Below are 24,650 nucleotides of genomic sequence, written 5' to 3' on the forward strand. Positions count from 1 at the left end.
TATGTCAACAAAAGAACAGAGCAGATAAGAGGAAAACTTCGTCTGGTTATCAATTACCAGCCTCTTAATCATTTTTTGCAGGATAATAAGTTCCCTCTTCCTCGAAGAAGTGTTCTTTTTGCAAACTTGCCTAAAGCTCAGATTTTCTCCAAATTTGATCTGAAAGCAGGTTTCTGGCAACTTGGCATCCATCCAGATGATCGTCCCAAAACTGGTTTCTGCATTCCAGATCACCACTTCCAGTGGTTAGTCATGCCTTTTGGATTGAAAACAGCTCCATCCTTATTTCAAAAGGCCATGATTCGGGTATTTGCTCCTATATTATCCTCAGCCCTTGTCTATATAGATGATATCCTACTTTTTTCACCAGATATTGAGTCTCATGTTGTCCTACTCCAAATTTTTCATTCCCTTGTCCAAACCCATGGCATTATGCTTTCAGAGAAAAAGATGTTTCTTGCTCAACCTGAAATTGATTTTTTAGGGATGCATATCTCTAAAGGTCAATATACCCTTCAGCCTCATATAGCCTCCCAGCTTGACCACTTTTCAAATGAAAACCTCACAGTCAAACAAGTTCAGCAATTTCTTGGAATTGTTAACTATATGGCTGATTTCATCCCCAACCTTGCTCAATACCGTACCCCTCTCTCAGCTCTACTAAAGAAAACCCCTCCTCCTTGGTCAGCCCTTTGTACCAAAGCTGTAAAAGACCTCAAAGCCCTAACCAAAACTCTTCCTCCATTAGCCATACCTTCAGATGGAAAGAGAGTCCTTCAGACAGATGCCTCTGATCTATATTGGGGAGCAATTCTTTTGGAAGAAAATTCAAATCAAAAGCGCAGAATTTGTGGATACAAGAGTGGTGCATTCTCTCCAGCAGAACTTCATTACCACTCTACTTACAAAGAAATTCTGGCAATCAAAAGGAGCATTGAGAAGTTTGAATTTCATCTAATCGGTCATCATTTCCTAATTGAGACTGATATGATGAGTTTTCCCAACATGCTCAAGTTCAAACAGAAACACCTTCCAAAGGCACAGTTACTCAGATGGGCAAATTGGTTTTGCAATTGGAGTTTTGATGCTGTTCACATAAAAGGAAAAACAAATGTCCTCCCTGATTTTTTATCAAGGCTCAAAAAAGAAATCAACCAGTTTTCAAAAACAAAACCACATTTCTTTGTTCCTAGTTGTTTTCCCATGATTTCCTGTTTCCATCCGGTAGATTTTCCTATCCACCTTCAGTGTCATCTTTTAGAGTTAACCCTCCTTTCTAGATGTGTTCAAATGTGTCAAAACCTTCAACATCTCTGTATTTTCAAGTATGGTCTTGATGAGTGTCCCATAAAAGGTCTACCTTTTCATCCTGTCTATCCTTTCCTTACTCCGTTTGAGATCTCCTACCATAATGTTTTTCATTTTAAGAAAGAAGCTTATCTTCTCTTGTGGTATTTAGTTGATGTCTATACTATAAGTATCTTTTTTAATAAATCAGCAGTCTTGGTATATCTGGCTCATGCGGCGTTCAGTCAAGTCCATCCTCCAGAAGATTACTTCCTGAAATTTCTTCTGCTCTTTGGAAGCATACCATTTTGGCAACAGAAATTCAGGAGCACCCCCAGCAATCCAGATGAAGATCTCCAGTTTGCCTTTTGGACAAGTCGCAACAACAGGAGTCACCCTAATTCAGATGGTTCTATCACCTGGCGAAAGGCATATCACACTATATTCCTTTCAACATATCCAGTGACCCAAGGAAAGTGGATCGACAGTGGAAATTATCTTGTCATAACCCAAACACTGTGTTCACTCAATGGATTGGCACTCACAGACGTTCCCTCATCTCTCCTCCATTATGAGTCTGCAAATTGGAAATTCAATGATACTTATCCGGAAGAATGGCGCCAAAATATCCGCTATCTTTTAGATCAGTATCACCTCACAGACAGGACCGAAGACTCTTCTGGAAATAGTGAATCAGAATAACACCAATGTGTTCAAGCCAGCTGTCCCTTTTGCGTTCTATAAAGTTTCAGCCTTTTCTGAACAGGGTGAAATTATTATGTTTTACTATTGTTAGTCTTGATATTTGGTTGTACGTAGTTTGACAGTCTTCAGTAGCTTTAGGCTTTAGTCTAAAAGTGTATAGTAGTTTGTCTGTAAACTACTGTAGCAATTATATGTGTGTTACTGTGTTGTGATGCGTGCAGTGATGTAAGCAGATGTCTTGGCTGCCTATATATAGCTGAGATATTCTCACCGTTGAAAGAAAGTAAGGGAGATATCAGTTCAAGTTAATAATATCAGTGTACTCCTCATACAACTCTACTCTAGTATTCTCTCTCTCTCGTGATCCTAACCTACTTTGTGTTTGTACCCACTTAGTGTCTGAAAACCCCCTTATGAGCTAGAGCTGGCACAATTACTAATTTTGTCTTTAAGCCCCCTTATGAGTTTGACCAGATTACTTTCCCTTGATGGCGTGTACAGTATGAACGCGGGCGTGCTAAGATTTGTTGTCGTCCAACGTATGAAAGGCATGGGTGCCTCTATCTGACTTCGTATGTAGTGCGATTGTGTGACCCAAAGAGTGAGGCCACAAAGAAGTTCATGGTTTGCCACAACGAAGTGAATTTAGAATTTTTCAACCGTTTGAAAAAAAGTAGAGAACATCGAAAAATAAAGATGAATTTTATTATATCGGAATAATAAAGTTGGGTACAAGGAAAAGTAAAAACTCAAACTACTTGATGAAGTAATTGAGTTGGGTACAAGAAAAATAAAATAGGTGCTTTGCTGAAAAGACTTTGATTTAAGCGCTGGACTTTGAGATGTTGAACCATTTTTCAATCTTGTGAACTTGTATTTATAGGCCAAATATCTCCACGGTTCTGCATGCAAGTGTATTTTCCAGCCTTCACCTCATGACGCCATTTGTCCCATGATTGAGCCTTTCTCTCTTAGTTGACGGTTTTTGGAAGTTGGCAGAACAATACATTTGTTTTCTTTTGGTAATGGGTAGTTAATATGGAGGTTACTAAAGATAGTGGGCCTCTCTGTCATCTTTTCTCGTGAAATTCGAAGAGCAATAGGCCATTTGGACTTAGTCAAATAATCAAGGGAAAATAACGGCCAAAAATGTGTTTTGATAATTAATACCCGCTAAGAATATTTTTTATATTAACAAGTGTTCTTAATTTATCCTTGGCAGATATTAATTATCAAAACACGTTCTGAGCCATCATTTTCCCAATAATCAAATGGCCGAGTAATGCTCAACCTCCATGAACCCACTCTCCTATTTGTATGGGATGCTAACCATAATAGTCATAGGCCTCTCAAAAAAGCTTTAAGCCCGTAACCAAATCAAACTAAAATTAATTGGACCCATTTAATCTTGCCTTGGTCCATTAATCAAAACAAGACATAAAGGGAGGCCAAACAAAGTGCTATTGAATTGGTGTGCTTGAACCAGAACGACAACGGGACAACAGGGTTCTCGCTTCCGCATCGTGACTCATGAAGGCGACCACAACCACTCCCCCTCTGTTGCCGAAATCAGTGGTCATGCACTACAGCACCCCAGATTTTGGAGTCCTCGAAGTTTAGGATAATCATCTTTCAAACCCCCCTCCCCCCAATTGTCTAATTATCTACTTGCTCGGTGAGAGGAGATCAATGACTCAACCAGCTCTCTATCTCGAAGGAGTAATTAATTGGTGAGTAAAAATTGTTTATTCCTTGTACATTAATACTGGATTCTCTGTTTCTCTCTCTTCGTTTCTCTGTCTAGATTATTGTATCCATTGTCGGGATTGAAAGTCAAAAGCAAAGAAAATAAGACGGTGGAAACAAAGAAAGTGGGTTATGGTTTTTTTTTTTTTTTTTTAATTTTCTCTTTCTCTGTCTTTTTGTAATTAATTACAAAAAAGTTCTACTTCACATAGCCGTTCAAAAAAGTTCTAATTTTAGTAATTCATTAGTCATCATAGCTCTGCTTTTTTCCTCCTTTCTGCATAGATTTAGAAACAAAGAAATGGAAAGAAACAGAAAAAGGTTCAATATTTTGAAGGATTGGTTAAGGCTTTGGTGGAAGTTGTCGTGTTTGAGACGGTCTAGAAAAAAGGTTAGGGGGTGGAAATCGCGGAGCCTGCTGTGTGTTGAATTTCGATAATGGACGGTTCAGATTTCATCTCGGCAATAAATGAATGGACAGTTGAGATTTGTTTGGTTGCGGGTTCATGCCAATGTTGGTGACTTTTTGGTACGATCTTTTTGGTTGAGCGTTCATGCCAATGTTGCGCGCATTAGTTCCACCGGCATTGATGTCGATCGGTTCGGTTTCTTGTTTCTACCGTTTAGGTTTTAAGTTAGGAGGGGGTTTCTAGTTTTTGTGTTTTGCAATCTATTATACGAAGTATAAAATCCCAATGATTGAAAGTACTTGAAATTTCATAAGTACTAGAGGAATACAACCAGGTCAGGTGCCCCAGTGGTAACATCCATGCAGAATTCGACCGGGCAGAAAAGCAACTATTATTGGAAGTGGTGCTGCAAAGTAGCTCCCTGCGCCTTACAGGGCATCCTTTCTTATGAGGCAAGTGATTAATCAAGTGATCAGTGCGCAAGTGAATGAGGCAAATTACTTTTCCTCGGTTCATTTTATTTGACAACACAAACTGCAAGAACTTAATTTCATGCAGTCAATAAACGTGTAAGGTAACACCAAGATTTTTCACAAAAATACCAGAAAATAGATCTTGGAAACAACGATGACTTCAAACTAGCTATTCTGCTAGTGGAAGAGAGGACCATTTATGCATTGATTCAAAGCGAATAGAAAGGCTTCAATTAGCTATCGTTTTACATAAACACGTAACAATTAAGGACTACCTAGGACCTGAGACTTGCTGCGATGACATGTAGGAAAACGAGTTGTGTGAGCCCTTGGAACTGCAATTAGAACTAGCATTTGCTTGTGGAAACAACACCAACCCATTCTGCACATTGTGCGCTTCGATTCTTGGTACCTCCGTCCTTCTCTGGCCAAAAAAGGGCAAAAAACTAAGGGACTCAACCAGTGGCACACCCACTGGATATCCGCCTTCGAACATGCCAACAACATTAGCCATGCTCGGCCTCAGCGCTGGGTCTTGGTGCACACAACATAAAGCCACGCGAACGAGTTTTTCAACCTCCTCCTCGCTTGTGACCTGTCCCTCAAGTCTCGGGTCCACAAGCTCCAAGTACCGCCTTTGCTTGTGCATTTCCAAAGCCAACAGCGGGAAGAAAGTGGAATGCTCCAACCCTGACGGAGATGATGATTGGTCGTTTTCTGTATTCCCATTATGTATTTGCAGTGACCAGTTCTTTCTTCCCCTAACTATTTCTAATAACACCATTCCATAACTATATACATCCGACTTATCGGTTATTGGAGAGTTGCTTAACCAGTCTGGTGCTAAATAGCCTCGGGTTCCTCTCATGGTTGTAAACAAACCAGATTGCCCACGGCTAAGCAGCTTTGAAATCCCAAAATCTGATATTTTCACTTGTAGAATATCATCGAGCAGAATGTTTTCTGGCTTCACATCACAATGGATGATCTTCTGCTCACAAGAACTATGCAAGTACGCAAGACCCCGTGCTGTCCCGAGGGCAATCTTAAATCTCTCTTCCCATTCCAGAACATATCCATTCCCAAAGAGCACCCGATCCAAGGAACCCGGTTCATGTATTCATAAACCAGAAACCGCTGCCTCCCTCGTGCACAGAAGCCTTTTAGCCTGACCAAATTGGCATGGCGAATGTTCCCAATTATAGCAATCTCAGTGCAGAATTCTCTCTTTCCCTCAACGCCCAAACTAGTAATCTTCTTCACTGCAACAGTGGATTCATCCGGTAGTGTGCCTTTGTATACAGTTCCAAATCCTCCGGAACCAATTTGTGTCCTGAAATTCTCTGTTGCAACCACAAGCTCTTTGTAACCAAACCTCACCGGCAAACCTGGGATACCGTCTATCTCAAGCTCTATCAACGAGTTTCTAGACTTCCTTTTTCGGTACCAAACTACTCCAACCACTACTAATGTGATTAACAGGAACCCAGATGAAGGTAACAGTACCAAACCTGCAATGGGGAAAGGTTTTTCTTTTTTGGTAAGTTCATTTCCTCTAGGACCTCTACTATCATTTTTACTATATGGGCCTGCAGAAATGGTTACACGTTGAGCCTTTATGAAACCCATCCGATCTGTTGTAGAACTTGCAATAATTGAGCCCAAATGGTTTTCAAGCAAATAACAGGAACCAGAAGAATTATCATGGAACAATCCCAAACAAGTACAATTCAGTGAACAAAGATTCTCACAACTAGATAAGTTGACACCACGCACACGAGGCTCGCTAAAATCATTTAAGAAATAGTCCATGCCATCTCCCAGTTCCAGATAAGAAGTTGATACGTTTGAATCACCATTTCCACTAGCATTACAAGCTGATGGCAAAGAATCATTGACAGGCAAACAACCTTCGTTCGTTTGGTTATTAACATGATCAAACCCTGGAGGACATGAGCATTAAAAACTAGACGAGGTGGGCACGGGCATGGCTGAACAAACTCCGATTTTGCCGCAAATGTTTGGAATTCGACAGTCATCAACTGGACCGTTGAATTCCTCTACCCACATTGAGCTATCGTAGTTTTTAATGCTAAACCTGCCACTGTAATCCAACTTAGCCATACGAAACTCAGACACACCCAAAGTCAACTGCATCACAACTACAGAACTATTTCCCCCAAATAGATACAGACCAGTGCCGTTCAACTCCATGAACGAAGCTGGAAGGTTCGAGACCTTGTAAACGCTTGTGTTCATCGACAACTTCCAGTAAGTCAACCCATTCCAAGTCATCACCACGTCTCCGCCACCATCGTCAGTGACAGTGAACCGGTAATCACCCATCGACAAGTTTTGGACAGATATAGCACTCACCAGCGATTGTCCGACAGGTAACCTGTTTTGCATTAATCGAACAATAATCATAATACCTCAAACTATTCAAATTGGCATGAATAAAGTAACATCAAGAACACAAGTAATACTGTACAAGATATGATGAACTGAAGTTAGGAAAGTTAGGTATGAGACTAACAAGAGGCACGACGTTTGCTGTTCTAAGGTTATGTTGCATGTTTCAACGGCCAAGTACAAGTACTACTCTAAGTTATATTCACGTTGCACTATCGATGGGACACAAGGGTGTCAAATTAATCTGTGTCGGATGATCCAAATTATAGGGAAATCATGTGGAGAGAAGATGATACTCAAATGTTTTGCAATAGTTGGATTAGAGCCGTTAAATGAACCAAACTGCTCGAGTTGGACTTGTGTTCGGCTCATTGAAAGCTCGTTCAAGGTCAATTTGGGTCAGTCGAATCACCAAATTAACCAAACTCAAAAACAGGTTTCGCGTATCGAAATCAATCTTGTGTTAAATACTACTGACTCAATTGGTCACTTGAGCTCGGTTTGTGAAGGCTCATTGAAACCTGATTCGATGCCGGTTCCACTAATAAACAAACTTGTTAAAGTTTTTAAATTGAACTTGAACAATTGACTACTTGACTCGTTTATCAACACTAAGTCCAATTCTAGATAATTCGTATACTAAACGACCTTTCAAACTGAAAAAAAAATTTGAATACAAATATCCAAACACAATGCATCATAAGAGTCAGAAGAGTATCCATAGCATTGTTGGAGTAATTGAAAATTACATAAATATAAGAAATTCTTTTATGCACAACTCGCATTGTGCACGCCCCTTTGATACAAGAAAACAGAATAATAATTTAAAAAAAAAAAACACATCAATATTTTTTTTTTGGTACCATGCATCGAGCAAGCATAACGCCAATCAATAGAAAATATAATTTAAGAAAAAAACAACGATATTGGTACTGAAAACCCAAAAATAAGTAAAAGTTAGACTAGAAAATAAGGAATTTTGCAAATAAAAGTAAGTACGACCAATATGCAAAAAATAAAAAATAAAAAAACTACAAAGGACGAATATGATCTAAATGTTATAACAGCGATAAAATGCATATTATATTAACGTCATAAACTATGCCATCTTCATGCCCATGCTGTAAAAAATCGTAACAACTTATTTTGAGTACAGATAGGATGAAATAAAGTTTCATATTAGAAGACTTATGAATGTTCATATTAATTTGGGATTGTAAAAAATCTAAGATAAACAAAGTAAATAAACAAAAACCAAAGATTTTTATTTATCTTCTTTTATCTCATGAAACTCAACTCCCAATTCCCTTTTAAACTTTCTCTCTCCCACTATTCACACATAGAATTGAGGTTTTGGAGGCTTGGGAGGCACAAACAAATTTGAGAGTATTGATTCATATGCCCATCTTTCCACTCCCCACCAAACTCTCTGAAAATCCCCAACTCCCTCCCATGTTCTCTGTCCATCCCCTCCCTATGTTCTCCCTCTCTTAGTTTTAAGAACTACTCCCAAAATGATAGTCCCTTACAAAAAGATGTGTAATTTTTAGACACAAAATAAAGTGCTTCTGTAAATGATTTTTTGAGTTTCTCTGCACCAAATTAAAGATCTCGATTAGCTCTTTAATATGGTGTGGAAAAATTCAAAAAAATATGAAGAGAAGAAGTACTTTATTTTTATCTAAAAAATCACACGTCTATACGTCTTTTCGTATGAGACTATCAAAATGGGACTGTGGAAGTACTAACATTCTAGAAAATTAAAATTGGGGGACTGGAGGCTTGTGAAGCAATACATATTTGAATATGGAATTGACAGATAGTTAAAAATGGGTGAATATTTTGGATAAAAAAAAATCGTCATCATGGAAAATTTAAAACTTAAAATACTTAACCATGCAAGTGGGGTGGTAACCAAGTTAGAATGCACCATATGCCCTGCAATAATTCTATGTACCTCAAAAATATTCCAAAAAGAGAAATCAATGATTCAGATTTACTTGAATGTTTGTATCACACATATTAATATGAATCTGAACCATTAATTTATACCCCTTTCGAGGTATGTAGCATTAGTGTATACCCGTGCACAAAGATCAAGACTCAAATCCCGCTATCAACACTAACAACTAACACTTCTTGCATGTCCTAAAAAAAAAAATAAAGAACCAACATTACCGTTGTCCGCTAACAATAGTGTCGGTGGGGTAATCAAAACTTTCCCATAACGACCGATTAAAATGGTCGAACAGGACCAGATTTCCAGACTCCTGTAGCTGAAGCAGGGAAACAGGAGAGCTAAACGGCAGCGTAGACCACTCGAACTCCCCGCCGCTGTCTTCCATGTAGAGACCTGTGGCGTTGAGGCGGACGGTGGTGTCGATGTTGCGGACGGGGGAATTGCGGCTGGCGGACCACACGGTTGTGCTGGAGGCGGTGTGGACGACCGCCAGGTAGGAGGTGTAGGTCATGGCGGCGGAGAAAGGTCCAGCGGCCAGGAGGCCGACGTTATTTTTGCCGACTACCGCGTAGGAGCCGGTGAAGCCTGGGGAGAGGGAGTCGGGGAGTGGGGATGAAGGGGGAGTTGTGGGGATGAGGTGGGGAGATGAATGAGGTGGAGGAGGAGGGGAATGAGGAGGGGAGAGAAGGAGAAGGCCATGCAAGATGAGGAGAGAGAGAGAGAGAGACTATAGGTACTGTAACTCTGTTGTCAATGAATGGCGGGATTAGCAACAATGCCAACACAATTTCGGCCAAAGCTACTTAATATGGTTCGATCTATGCATATCGCCCCACATCTGTCAAATAGATACAGATATTATTGCGTCGGGAATTACATTCTTAGACCTTTTTAATATGCTAATACGTTGACAAATACATGAGACGATTGTAGCCTATCGTGTAACATGTGTGATGTGGACCCCACAAATCCTGTGCATGAATGTAATTTTATAGTTTTTGCACTTGGAGTAACATTGCATACTAATGTAGAAACGTAGAGCAACTCATTTCGGTCATTCTTTATTTCTCATAATAATGCTTAGACACACATCGAAACATACATGTTTGCATTTGTTTGTGTGATGTATTTGTGTCGCCTATGTATTCGTGGGACCCATAATTTATCTGACCATTGTACATATTATTGTCAGGACGTTTATTTCTTTTTTGACATATTGCTTGCTATCTCAAGACCACAATGAAAGTAATGGTTGGGAGTATCTTGCGAAAATATCACATGAAACTTTGATAGCGCTCATAAATTACTCAATAAACAATGGATAATGGGGCAGGATAACATCAACCCGATTTGATCGGATTTTCATATTTTTCTCCCGAACCCGTCAGTATCCAAAATTTTGATGAATACCTGCCTCCATCGAGGCGGGGTGGGGGCGACTTGCCATCCTAAGAAACGACAAACAAAACACCAAAACGACAAAATACCAAAAATATTAGCGCGAACCCACATTGTCACTCATGAAGGCGATTACAACCACTCCCCATCTGTTGCTGAAACCAGTGGCCTTGTTTTGGAGTCCTCTAAATTTATGATAATCATCTTTTTCCCACCCTCAATTGTCTAATTATCTACTTGCTCGGTGAGCGGAGATCAATGACTCAACCAGCTCTCTATCTCGGAGGAGATTTGGGCTCCGTTTGTTTAGGCCTAACATGTTTTCCGGTAAAATATTTTATCTATTTTCTAGTGTTTGGTTGTGTAAAAAATGAGGAAAATATTTTAAGGCTCCGTTTGTTTCGATGTAAAATGTTTTACAATGTAAAATGTTTTTTCAGAAAATAAACATCAAACTTTTATTTTTCGGTGTTTGGTTGACACTTGAAAATATTTTCGAAAATCAACAAAATAGTGTAGAGAGGGAGATGGGGAGTTTAAATGGTGGAGAGATATGAGATTATTAGAATTGAACGTGGATCAGGACTGACGATCGAGAAAATTGAGCAGCGAGAATTGTTGTAGAAGTCAACGGGTTCATTTCGGAAAATAACTTACGGAAAATTTAAGAGTAAGTCATTTTCATCCAATTGATGGAAAATGTTTTACATATAAAAAAAAAATTCTCATTTTTTACACAACCAAACACCGGAAAATAGGTAAAATATTTTACATCCAAACAAACGGAGCCTACATGTAAAACATTTTCCATTAATTGGATGAAAATGACTTACGCTTAAATTTTCCGTAAGTTATATTTCGAAATGAACCCGCTGCCTTCTACTGCAATTTTCACTACTCAATCTCCTCGATTGTCGGTCCTGACCCGCATTCAATTTCAATATTCTCATATCTGTCCACCGATTAAGCCCCTCATCTCTCTTTCTACACTATTTTGTCAATTTCTAATAATATTTTCAAATGCCAACCAAACACCAAAAAATAATAATTTGAAATTTGTTTCGGAAATAACATTTAACATGAAAAACATTTTAGATCGTAAAACATTTTACATCGAAACAAACATAGCCTTAATTGGTGAGTTTAGTTGTTTAATCCTTGTACGTACATTAATACTGGATTCTCTGTTTCTCTCTCTTCGTTTCTCTGTCTAGATTATTGTATCCATTGACGAAAAGAAAAGCAAAAGCGAAGAATTTGGTATTGTACTAGTAGAAAGTAGAAACAACTAAAGTGGGTTATGGTCTTTCTTAAACTTTCTCTCTCTTTCTCTTTGTTTTTGCCTTCTTTTAGTGGTTGCTTTATCTCTGGATGCTAAAAAGGTTCTGTATGGATTCAAAAACGAAGAAATTGAAAGAAAGGAAAAGGATTGGGTCAATATTTTGAGGATTGATTAAGACTTGGTGGAAGTTGCCGTGTTTGAGGGATCTGGGGATGCTGCCAAGCTGTCCCTGCCGAGTATTCTGCCGAGGGGGTGCAAGTGCATTCAAACCATCCAAAAGTATTTTCAGCATTCCGGATTTTAAAAAAAAACTCGTTTAGTGAAGAAGTTGAAGAGTTTAACTCTTCCCTGAAAGAGTTTGTTTTCTATTCAAATCATTGATTGCTAAGATGGATGGTCCGCATACGCTCTAGACAGGGCGCCTGGCAATAACACAGTCAAGTACTCCTATCAACTACAAAGTAATAAGTGCTCCTCCACGAGATCAGAGGTTTCATTCCTACGGAGGCTAAACATTCTAAACCTTGGGCCCACTAGGGTTATGCCCAATCGTTACCTTCAGAGCCTCGGAATTAGTCGAGGTGCACGCAAGCTGGCCCGAACATCCGGTTATAGGTCATAAGAAGTAGGCTATAAATGAACCGAGTAGCTCGCAAGCTTGGCTCAACTCGTTTAGTAAATAAGTCAAGCTCGAGTGTGTGCTCGCTTAGTAAACGAATGGAGCTCGGCTCGTTCGAAAAAGTTCGGCTCATTAAGGAAGGCTCGACTCGATTAAAAAGGTTCGTTTAGTAAATGACTAAACTCAACTTGTTAAGGGCTTGGCTTGTTAAAGCTCGATCAAATATGGGGCGCCGCCCTAGGCTTGGCTCCTCTCTTAACTGACTAAGCACAACTTGATACGCAGGAATGAGTATCAGAGCTTCAGTCATAGGCTCCCAGCATAAACTGCCCCTATGGTTTCGATACTTCCTCCAGTAGCTTTCATACCAGTTACCGCAGTCATCTTATCCGGGCCGGGATCGACAGAGAATACAGTTTATGGCAACAACAAAACAAGTGCCGGAATGTGACTTGTGTAAATAGGCGGACGTATGGTCGCTAGCTGTAATTCAAGACTTGTGAAATGGCGCTGGAATCTCACTCTCTCAAACATTGTTACCACAACTTCTTCTAAGGACCGAGAGCGACAAAGAAACCAAATTCCGGAACAATATCCAGTAGCTATAAATGAATACAAGTATACCCCCACCTCGCCGAGGACTATTCCCGTTGAGCACAAGAAGGGTAAGGATCCAAATCTAAGCCTGCTTACCCCGCTGAAACGATGTCTTTTGTCTTACTCCTCTTTGCATTTCTTTCTTATAAGGCAAGTGATTGATCAAGTGATCAGTGAGCAGGTGAATGGGGCAAATTACTTTTCCTCGGTTCATTTTATTTGACAAGACAAATTGCAAGAACTTAATTTCATGTAGTCAATAAACCGGTAAGGTAACACCAAGATTTTTCACGAAATCACCATAAAATAGATCTTGGAAACAACGGTTACTTCAAACTAGCTATTCTGCTGGCGGAAGGGAGGACCATTCTGGCATTGATTCAAAGCGAATAGAAGGGCTCCAATTAGCTATCGTTTTACACGAGCATGCATCAATTAAGGACTACTTAGGACCTGAGACTTGCTGCGATGACATGTAGGAAAACGACTTGTGTGAGCCCCTGGAACTGCAATTAGAACAAGCATTTGCCTGTGGAAACAGCACCAACGCATTCTTCACATTGTGCACTTCGATTCTTGGTACCTCTGTCCTTCTCTTGCCAAAAACAGCAGAAAGCTGAGGGACTCAACCTGCGGCACACCCACTGGATATCTACCTTCCAACAAGCCAACAACATTAGCCATGCTCGGCCTCAGGGCTTGGTGTGCACACAACATATATAAAGCCACACGAACTAGTTTTTCAACCTCCTCCCCGCTTTTGACCCGTCCCTCAAGTCTCAGGTCCACAAGCTCCAAGTACCACCTTTGCTCTCTCCTGCTTTTATAATTTATAGGATCATTTCACTCTTCAACCTTAAAACTCTTCAACCTTAAAGCAGGGGAGGGAAAAACACGGAGAAACAACTAGCAATAGCTTAGTTTGTACAAGAGTGGGAGAAACAACAAGGAATAGTTTAGTTTCTACAAGAGTTTGTCACTCTCGTATACTCTCCCAACTTAATTTGGAGAGCGTGCGTTATAAATCATTTGATTGGTCCTTTGGACAACTCAAGCAGTATCACATGTCGGACTGTTTCTTCACAAATGCTGAGAAATTTGCTGAAAGTCTGACTAACAGAATCCGAATCACCCTCCCACCAAGAGAAAGCTTATGCAAATTAACTGTAGAACGGGGGTCCACTTTTCAGTGCAGCCACATGACCTATGGTTGCAGTTGGTGGGATCGGTTGCTCCGTGAAAGGATCACTTCTCACCTTTTTCCCCTCTTCCTTTTCCCTGTCCTGTATTATATCCAAGCTCCCGAAGAAGTGTTAATAGCGTCACATAATGGAATCTGTTGTATTCTTGGTCAATAACAAGTCATCAATAAGACTGTTGATACTCATTTGGAACTCAATGACAATCTTCGGGCCTCAGCCAACTAATCGGAATCTTTCACAGATCCAATCACCGACTAGATGCGTGCCTTTCTCCCTGACACTGTTCTCCAGAGGCAGAGCAGCATACGCAAGCGATTCTAAGTGCTTGCCTCCACCATTCACCAAGTGATCCCTAGATTGCAGCAGGAACTCGAGAGAGAAGATTGCCATCGGTTCTGATGGGAAAACAATCCAGACTGAAGGCAGCAAAATTCATATGAGAAGAGCATGTGGGTAAAAATCGGAAGAAGGAAGGAGGAACAATAGCTATAATCCCACAACCAATATCTCTCAGTATTCATCGCCAAACAACATGAGATTGACAATACTAGGAGATGCAGTATTAGTGATCTCGTCGGGTAGTAATCTGGTGGATTACTAATCTTATTGGCTTGTATCATTGGTTATTAGTCCAGCCAAACAAATATGGCCTATAACAAATACTGTTAAAGCATTCAACTCATCAAAACCAACCGGCAATGAGTGGAGAGGCCATCCAAGCTATTATTCTAACTTTGGAGGTCATAATTAACCAATATGGGACAAGCGCTAACAAAAATTAAACCAAAAAAACGAACAAACTGCTTCGTACTTAAAACCAAGAAGTTGCAATGGGGCCACTCAAATGTTTATCTTCAGAGGTTGGCAAGGTGAGAAATGATGAAGAAGGCTGTTCCACAGAAATTCAAACCCGATCGCTCAAATAAACCAAATGCCAAACCAATACCCACGATCTAATCAAACGCAAACCCCAGTTATTTAACGCATGCAACCGTCATATCGAACCGGCAGGCAGGAGAGAGAGAGAGAGAGAGAGATTTGGTTGGTCCTTCGCAGAACTCGAGCAGAATCACCGGTCGAACAGTTTCTTCAGAAATCCAGAGAAATTTGCTGGAGCAAAAGTGAGACCAGTCGAGCGATTTCTGCTGGCTTGAACTTTCGATTGAGATGAAGAGACTCCAAACTGTTCCCAGCTTGAGTTAATTCAGCAGAAATACTTCAGAAGACTGCGAATGTACCTTTGAACTTTCTGAAACCCAAAAACCAAGATCCATGAGTAATCAGAAACTCTCAATCTCATATCAGATTACAACTAGATCAGGACAATGAATCACCACACAGTAACAAGCATTTGTCGATGGAATAGCCAAACACATAAAGTAACCATAGGACCAAATACACGCACACGAGCGAATGGTGCAATGTTTCTAAGGAGTCTCATGTCACGCGTTCACACTTCACAGCACAAAAACACATGACCTTGCCCGGTCTTAAATTTGAAGCTTCATAATTTCCAATTAGAAAACTTCTATAAACATTGAAAAGCCTATGTTTCATGTATTTTGGCGAGAGCCCCAAGGGCATTAGTGAGGATGCTTAAAATGACAGTACATTACGTATAAAAAGTGCATGCAAGTATTAACTGTAGAAGCATTTTAAACTTTGTTGGCAAAAGATTTTAAGATGCCTGCTGAGTGCACCCATGTTCCATTACAAGCTCTACTCCACATATCATTGATATCAAGGCACACAAAGCAGTACTCAAAGAGCAACTGTGATTCTATACCAAAGACTAACACATCTCATCCGGCAGCTTTAATGCTTTAATTTCCTGCGCAAAAACATCTGGAGAAGAGTCGAGCTCTAGCACTTGCAGTGTTTATAGAGTTCCAGGAAAAACCAGTAAGAAGGGGCGTTGTGCACATAGAAAAACCAGTAAGATGCATGATCTCATGTGAACTAATAAGTTACGCACTAAATACAAATTAACATACTGACTAACAAGAGAACTCAAAGTTTCATATATTGGGGGAATGATACCGTCAAAACCAAAGGCTTCCATCTTATGAACATTTTAGCTATAACTTCTTGATATCAGTTTGATTGATGCTCCCTCCACGTACCCCTCTCTGAATCGCAAGAAGATTGATCTCCCACTTCACAATAACTTTCGATTCTCATTTCACAAATGGAACACCAGAAGGAACCCGACGGGCATATTCATCATACTCGGACCCAAAAAGCCTGCCTCAAGAAATACTCCTCATACGGTATCTGTCTCGCAAAGAAGCTCCAAACAACTACGGCAAATGCAACGTTGATATCGGATTGCACATCATTATCTGAGTGCCAATCGACCAAATGAAAATCCCACAATATCCTGGATGACGAACAAAGTATAGACTCCACTAGTGACTAATTTGTGATGCTCCTCATGATAAATCTTAATAAGATATGTGAAGACCCGAGCAGCAGTTGAAAAAGTAAAAAATTAGGATCGAAACTCATAATTTTTTAAATAAAGACAAAAAATAAGTTTAAAAAACTAATTACAAATGCGAAGAAAATTTCAATAAAGGCAAAACAATAAGTCGCTCTTACTTATTTAGCCAAAATCAGCCTTAGACAACCATCATCTCCTCTTGTATTTCTTTGCTCTTCCTGTATCTCCCTGACCGATTCCTCCGCAGAGCGACGGCTCCCCCTTAGCTCAATTTCACGAAGTTCATTTAGATTAGCAAAATCAATCGGGATCCGCTTTAGATATGGGCAATAGTTAACCACTAAGACCTCAAGTCTTGGAAATTGATCTTCGGAAGCATTCCACTCCTCGATATCCAGATATTGCAACCTCAAGTACTTGAGTTGAGAGAACCCCTCCTCAAGTTCACTTGTGTTCCAAATTAGTCCCCGACAGGCCCATGTTGATAATTTGAGAACCTCAAGGCTCGGCAAGGTTTGGAGGATTGATAGCTCCTCCCACTTTAAGCCCGTATTCTTCAAAGTTAGTCGCGTAACAGTCAGAGGAAACTTCAGCACTGGCGGAAGGGTACTTGCCTCGTTCGGGATGTGGTAGTCGTACTGGTTAAAAGTGAGTGTCTCAAGGCATTTTAAGAACTCTAGGTCGGGGAGCATCAAAACAAAATCATTGGATATTAGTTTTCCACAAAATCCTAGCTTTCTAAGATTGGGAGTACTTACCAAGAAATTTCGGCACTCCTCACAAGGACATATTCGGTGCAAGGTCTGTAGGCTATCCAACTTGGATGAGCAATCAAAACCAATTCCAGTTGCTACATCAGGATAAAGGCAGCCATGATGATATTCGAATATAGATGCCTCAACTTAACCATCTCAAATATATAGCGAGGCAGCGGAATGGTATCCCACTGACCTTGGAGGTTAAGGGTTTCTAGGTTGAAGAAGTAGGAAAATGGCGATACAAACTCCGATGGGTCATTGGGTAACTGAACTGCCAAGTATCTCAAATGAACAAGATGTCCTCTTCCTATTTTTCCTCGGCATTCAGCGGAGATAAAACACAACACCCTAAGAAGCTCAAAGTTTTTAACAAAGAATGACAGATTTATTTTAGACGATAAATGAGTGGAGTTTTGCAAGCTGAGGCACAAAACAGAACGAAGGTTTCGAGTACAAGGCCTTAAGGAAAACTCATGAAAGAACTGGCTGCCAATGAAGAGACGACGATACTTAATTGCAGCATCAGGTGAAAAAGTACCATCCCTGTAAATTTGCACAAGAAAATTATCCTCCTCGGCTTTTTTCAAGCATAATTCACGAATAAGATCATGGATACGGCATGCTTTAATTCCTTCAAAGGACCTTTTCCTAGCTACCATTACTAGATTTCTATCAATAAGACTGCTTAAGTAATCTTTTGCTATGGCCTCCAAGCTTTTATCCCCTTTACTTTGCTGAATAAATCCCTCTGCGACCCATAACCATATCAACTCGCGTACAAGGATTTCAGAATCTTCGGGGAATCCTCCAATGTAAACAAAACACGCTTTCAAATGGAGAGGCAAGTGATTGTAACTAAGTTCTAGTATCTTCATGCAGCCATCCTGGCGTTTGGCAATGATCGAACATAAACGTTTGGAAACTTCCTCCCATACATTGAGTGTCTTGTCTTCCACTACCAGAATGCCAGCTATTGCAACAATCGCAAGAGGTAGTCCTTCACATTTTTCTGCTATATGCTTCCCGATGCCAACTAACTTCGGTGGGCAACGTTTCTTCCCGAATACCTGTTCAATATATATATATATATATATATATATGTGCAATATTAGATGTCTATAATAGTAATTACATAAAACTTTGTCCAAGTAATAGGAGCTTAACAGTTCATGACATGAGACAAGAATAAGAAACATTTTAAAATAGAAATTATTAAAAAAGAAATTGGAAATATATGTCATAAGTACAAGGAAGGATATGTTCGAATCACTACGTTTAGTTGAACTACGTATACTATTTTTTTTTTTTTTTAAACAAATACCTTCTTTTGTAACAACTCCCAACTCTGTCTTTTTGGTAAGCGAGCCAAACAATGAGTGAAACAGTATATGCTATTTGGTTCAACAAGTAGTCGACTAGTGAACAACACTTTACTGCCATTGTGTTCCTTAGGGAGTGATCTTTGGATATCATTCCAGGCTTCAATGCCCCATATGTCATCCATGACAATGAGATATTTCTTACCCTTCAAGCATTTGTGTGTGTCTTCCCCCAATTTATCCTCACTACGCTTCTCGTAATCTCCATGTTCATTTGGGGAAGCTAATTGCAAAATACGAATCAACAAATTCCTCTTCATAGTCTTATCATAATCTTGAGAAACATTGACCCATGCACGAATTTCAAAGGTATGTGACGTCCAAGGATGATCATAAACTTCTCTGGCCAAAGTGGTTTTGCCGCCTCCGGCTGCACCGACGATTGATATTATCTCCAGCCGTCCACCCTCTCCACTGTCGTGAAGCTTTCCCATTACTGTCTTTACCTCCTCCTTGAAACCAACCACCGCCTTCTCTTCTACCACTTTGAATGTGTTGCTCCCTCCTAATGAACTTGAACCTCCTGTTGGGAAATAAAAAGAAGCTAGGGTTAGATCAAAGATGGAGCCAAAAGTTATGTGAGTGGCATGTTGTTTTAATATTATATTTTACATATATATTCTATTTGACTTGACATTGATGAATTTTAATCACTTGGGATGATAGTCGGTTTCTTAAATGAGTATTTCCCAAGTAAAAATTAATTCTCCTATTTTTACTCCAACAAATCAAACCACAATCCTACTATTCAGTGGCGGACCCATGATTTACACAAGGTGGGGCCACATAATCTTAAGAAGAAATCAAAATTAAGAACGATAATTTGCAACTAAATATAACCATCCATCATCCAGTTAAAAAAACAAGTAACTAATAAAGGACCAATTTTCCCAAACAATCAAAAGATACATGAAGAGCCCTATTCTATTTAACGAAGAAAGAATAAAAATTACTATTTTATTTAGCCAAATTTAACAATAAAGATAAAAAATAATTTCAATATTTTTTCCAACCAAATATTAAAATCTTCAATTTCACATTTCCAAGTTTCAATAGCCAATCAAAAGCTATTATCTATTTATCTATCAATATATTATAGAAATGTATTTTAACCCCACAACCCTTCAAACCCCTATTCTTAATTTCTTGGATTTCTCACTTTTTTTTTGTTTATAAAAAAAAGAGAGGGAGAGATATGTGGGGAAGTGGGAGAGAGAGGCAGGAGGGGGGAAAAGTGGGAGTGGGAGAGGGAGGGAGAGAAAATTATTTTGTCACTGGGTACTCCAAATTTATTTTTCATCGCGCATCTTTTAATGTATAGAATGAGATCAATAGTAGTGTGCATTGAACACGGAACCGTATACAATACTAAACTGCCTTTTTTATCAACTAGTGTTTTTGTCCGTTCGATACACAGGACTGAAAATAAACCAATAAATTTTTTTTATCTCGTGTATCGAACATGCACAAATGCTAGTGGGAAGTTGTCTGTGAATGGAGAGAGAGAGAGAGAGATGCCTTTATGGGTGTGGGACACTGGGAGTATGGAGAGAGAGAGAATGGTGTATTGCTTGAGCTACAAACTGATATAATGGCAGTTGAGGGAAAATTTCTGGGGTTAGTGGGGCTGTGGGGACACGTGACTCCATGTGCCTCACTGTGGGTCTGCCTCTACTACTAGTACTCCCATGACAGTTGCTAAGTAATAGGATTGGTTTGTAACACATAACAATCCAGCGTGTGGAATGGCTAAGAGCAGACCTTTTCGGATATATAATCCAAGTCGAGAGTAGAGTTACAGGAACATCCGTCTAATGGAAAACGACTTTCACGTTCAGTTCAAAGAGCACTTTTTTTGTTGAGAATTCCTTGTTCCCTTTCGTGTGAATTCCCTAGCGGCAAATTCAAAACTTGTGGGGCCCTATCTCTTCCATCTCTCGAGCCCCGAAGAAAACCCCACTCCCCTTCGGACTCCATATCAATCCAGTGGTCTAAGATTGTGCTTACAAATATTAATGTTCAGAAGTTAGATTTCTTAGAGAATTTCAACCTAAAATCGATTGGTAATAGGTGGAGTAGCCTCCAGAATTAGCGTCAGGAAACTACACCGTTTGTGAGTTTATTCGTTGCACAGAAGGGATTAGAAGGTCGTTGTATCTTAAGGAAATAACACCATCCAACCTCGTGTAGAATGGAGTGTATCCTTCCTAAGGAGAGCACTATCACATGCCTCAACCACTCCACAGGCTTTTCTATTCATTTCTCTATCTATTTAATTTCGTGAATTTGATTGATGAATACTCTCTCCGTCCATTTTTAAGTGTCCCACTTTGTAACTCCAACTTATTATATAAGAAAATATCATTACACCTTTTACATCTACTTTCCCTACCTTCTATGGAGACATCATCATTACACTTTTACTCACTACTTTTTTAAAATGGAATCTGCTTTTAGGGGCAAAATAGAAAATGTACCAATTTTTACCAACTAACTTTATAAAATGGACATTTATTAAGGGACAGCCCAAAATGAAATACTGGACTTTAAAAAGGGGACGGATGGAGTATTACTTAGAATTACATTATTTTAGCATAAATTCCTATCACATTCATTTTCTCCAACAGGACCATAGTAAGTGTAACCAAAATTTAAATTTGCGTTTTGGAAATGCAACAATTTTCTAATTGATAAAAATGGCGAGGGAAAGGAAAACAACTATGGTTGTTATTATCAAATTAATTGAAATAGTGCTAAATTAATTAAGAGTGTATTGTAGCAATCACCAGCATATTTTTATGGTTTCTATTACTCATTATTATTGTCCATGTTTATTGTCATGGATGATGTTACCAATGATAAGTTACAATTTTTATTCTTAACCAAGCCAATATTTTGCAATGCGTAAAATGGGCATTGAGCAACATGAACCATAAAATATGCATTAAAAATGAAGAAGGTGGTTAGAAAGATGAAGAGTGATCCCTTAGATTTATGGGCACTTGACAAAATGCTAGCATAAATAGAGAGGACACAACAAATTTTTCAGAGCTTGTCACTAAAGAAATTTACTTTGCTTATATCATATTTAAGACATGATATTATTCTCACAAGAGCCTGACATAGCTGAAACTGAAAACATAAAACATTAACAAGTTTTGAATATTAAAATACCGGGAAAATGTACCAATACCTTCACTTCTGAAAAAAGACTGCTCAAATTTTTTGTCTGCTATTCCAGAAATTTCACGCATATTCTTATCATAAAACTGCTTCACCTCAGCCATGAGAGTCTTGATCTTCTTTTTGACGCTTTCAAGGTCAAGGGAAATCCGATATTGACGAAGACGACGAAGAAAATAAGGGGCATGATTAGCCTTGAAAGCTTGAACTACATACAGTTCTATGATATTCTCTGCCTCGGATACCACGTTTTTGATCTGCCTCACCAGATTCATCACTTCTGCATGCTCATTGCGTTTCTTCTCCGTAACCATGAGGAATCCTCTCATATACTTTATCTCCTCCTCAAGAGATTCGAGCTGATGTTTTTCTTTTTGGATTGATTCGACCTTGGAGCTCATTATAAGCTGGTTCAAGGTCTCCAGAAAAACATCAACAGCAATGTCACCCATCTCTCTCTCTCTCTCTCTCTCTCTCTCTCTCTCTCTCTCTCTCTCTCCAACAAGAGACTGATAAAAGGGAGTTAGAGATCAGATAGAGGACGAGCAAAATTACAGAAAAGGTCTAGAATTGAGGTTTCCTCTTTTTCTAGCTTGTGATACATGAGAGGCTAAAAGTAAAAGAACGACTTTCCTATCTAAATGTCTCTGCTCGTTGAATGTTAGATTCCCCTAACGGATCGTTTGGATGCAGTAAAAGAAGGGGGGATAAATAATACCCCTCAATAGCACCTCGGGCCCATCTCTATCCCCCGTTTGGCAAGGCAAAGTGCAGGGGTATTCCATAATCCTCCTCCTTCGGTAAGACCGGAGAAGAGGGATTAGCCGGTCTTATTTTCGGACAGGATCTGAGGTGTTATTAAGTTATCCTCCTCAACATCCCTTCAAATTAGACGATTTTACCCCTCCTTATCCCCTCCCCAACCCCAACCCGCCTGAGTTTTTGACGACAGCGAAACAAGAACAGGAAGAAAAAGAATAGTAAATCGGAGAGAGGGAGGACTAACTGGAGAAAGGGAGAACAGTAAGTCGTAGCCGTTCTCTCTTCTTCTTCTTCTTCTTCTTCTGTTGCTGTTGCTGCCGCCGCCGTTCTATTTCTTTCTCTCCCTCCCTGTTTTGGCGATAAGAACAAAGAACAGGACAAAGGAAAGTGCCCCCTGTTTTTCCCTTCTTGAAACAACCCTACCACTAACTAATTAAAATTAAAATGAACACTTTGACCCATCTCCAGAGGAAAAAAAAAAACATCTCAAAAAAGAACACTTTGATTGGAAAAAAATTACTCCGTAAAATGAACACTGTAAGGCTTGCAGAAAAAAAAATTAAGTGTTTCAAATTTTAATCCATTTGAATCAGTGAAAAGATTTTAATTTTTTGATCATTTAATTTTAAAGGGTCATAATTAAATTTTGACTCTAGAGCTCTCGTTAGTTATTCCTAAGAGATATTTGGTTCTACAACTGTATTAGGGCTAATCAACGAGAGCCTTATAGTCAGAATTTAATTATGACCCTTTAGAATTAAATGATCAGAAAATTAAAATTTTTCCATCGATTCAAACGGATTGAAATTTGGAATACTTAATGATTTTTACTTATTAAATTAATTAAATTATTATTGCTTAATTATGAAAAAGTAATTAATTTTTACAATTTTATATTTATCATAATGAATAATCTAACTTAACACTACACAAGGACAAAATGGTCATTCGACAGCTTTTTATATTATCCACCCTTCCTTATGCCCCTATTAATCTTCCATCCGAATGAGATACTATTTAATTCCCATTCTTTAATACCTCATCCAAACAACCTACTATTTAATCCTCCTCCATAAACATCACATCAATGTGGATTATCCCTTATTAACTAATACCTCATACTATCTTATCCCCCGATATTAACTAATACCCCCAATTCTTTCCCTGCATCCAAACGGGCCGTAACAGTTATGAGGTGGTGGTAGAGCTGGGCAACAGACACGAGACACGATAATACGACATGAACTGGACATGAAGTTAGCGGGTTATGGTTGAACATTTCTGACACGAAACACGAAAATGATACGACTCGAGAACACGAATTCTAAATGGGTCGGATTCGGGTTGAACACGCGAGACACGAAATTGACACGACCAATACGGTTACGAATCTGTCACCCATTTTCACGAACATATATACATAGTATATGGTATATCTGCAATTCTATATAGAGTTAGGCAACAGACACGATAACACGACACGAACTAGACTCGAAGTTAATGGGTTAGGGTTGAGCATTTCTGACACGAAACACGAAAATGACACGACTCGAGAAACACGAATTCTAAATGGGTCGGATTAGGGTTGGGTGATTTGTGATACGAACCCAACTAACACGACCCGACACGACCTGTTACCCAGGTCGAGGTGGTGGTATAGCTAGGAAATGGACAACGCAGTGAATGATCATCTGCCACTTCCGTCCAAAGTCAACAAACAGTGATTTAAGAACGAAAACACTACGGGGACTGACGGGGAGTAATCCAACGAGATACCAACGAATTGTGGGGCCCATACAAATGATCCAAACCATTGATTATTTTTTAAATATTTCTTCAAATAAACTTGTAAGATATCAGACCAATCGGATAGCAATAAGTGTTTGATCCAACGTTTGCGTTTTGTTTCAGAGTTTAGGATCTTGAATTCTGAACAAAATATTCCACATGTGGATCACGCACTTACAGGAGTGGGACGAGGAGGGAGAGGGGGGAGGTGTGAAAGAGAAAGCCATGCAGAGGGAGAGGGAGGGC

General features: G+C 39.4%; 1 protein-coding gene and 1 pseudogene across 2 annotated transcripts; both read right to left on the reverse strand.

Annotated features, from left to right (window-relative positions):
- Window positions 1–4,776: 4,776 nt before the first annotated feature.
- Window positions 4,777–9,620, reverse strand: LOC131315937 (G-type lectin S-receptor-like serine/threonine-protein kinase At5g35370; annotated as a pseudogene).
- A 3,444-nt stretch (window positions 9,621–13,064) lies between these two features.
- On the reverse strand, window positions 13,065–23,093 carry LOC131316489 (disease resistance protein RPP13-like). 2 transcript variants are annotated; one of them, XR_009197146.1, is made up of 4 exons: window positions 21,865–23,093; window positions 18,614–19,194; window positions 17,293–18,359; window positions 13,065–17,210 (listed from the first exon to the last, which is right to left on the reverse strand). XR_009197146.1 is itself a non-coding variant. In XM_058345876.1 (4 exons), coding segments are annotated over exons 1-4 (1,998 nt in total). In that variant the 5' UTR covers window positions 22,345–23,093; the 3' UTR covers window positions 13,065–17,384. The 2 variants fall into 2 exon arrangements, 1 of the variants encoding a protein (XP_058201859.1); XM_058345876.1 differs by having other exon boundaries at window positions 13,065–18,359; window positions 21,865–22,305; window positions 22,344–23,093.
- Between the last annotated feature and the right edge of the window lie 1,557 nt (window positions 23,094–24,650).

The sequence above is a fragment of the Rhododendron vialii genome, chromosome 2a (assembly GCF_030253575.1).
Source record: "Rhododendron vialii isolate Sample 1 chromosome 2a, ASM3025357v1".
Taxonomy (NCBI): Eukaryota; Viridiplantae; Streptophyta; class Magnoliopsida; order Ericales; family Ericaceae; genus Rhododendron; species Rhododendron vialii.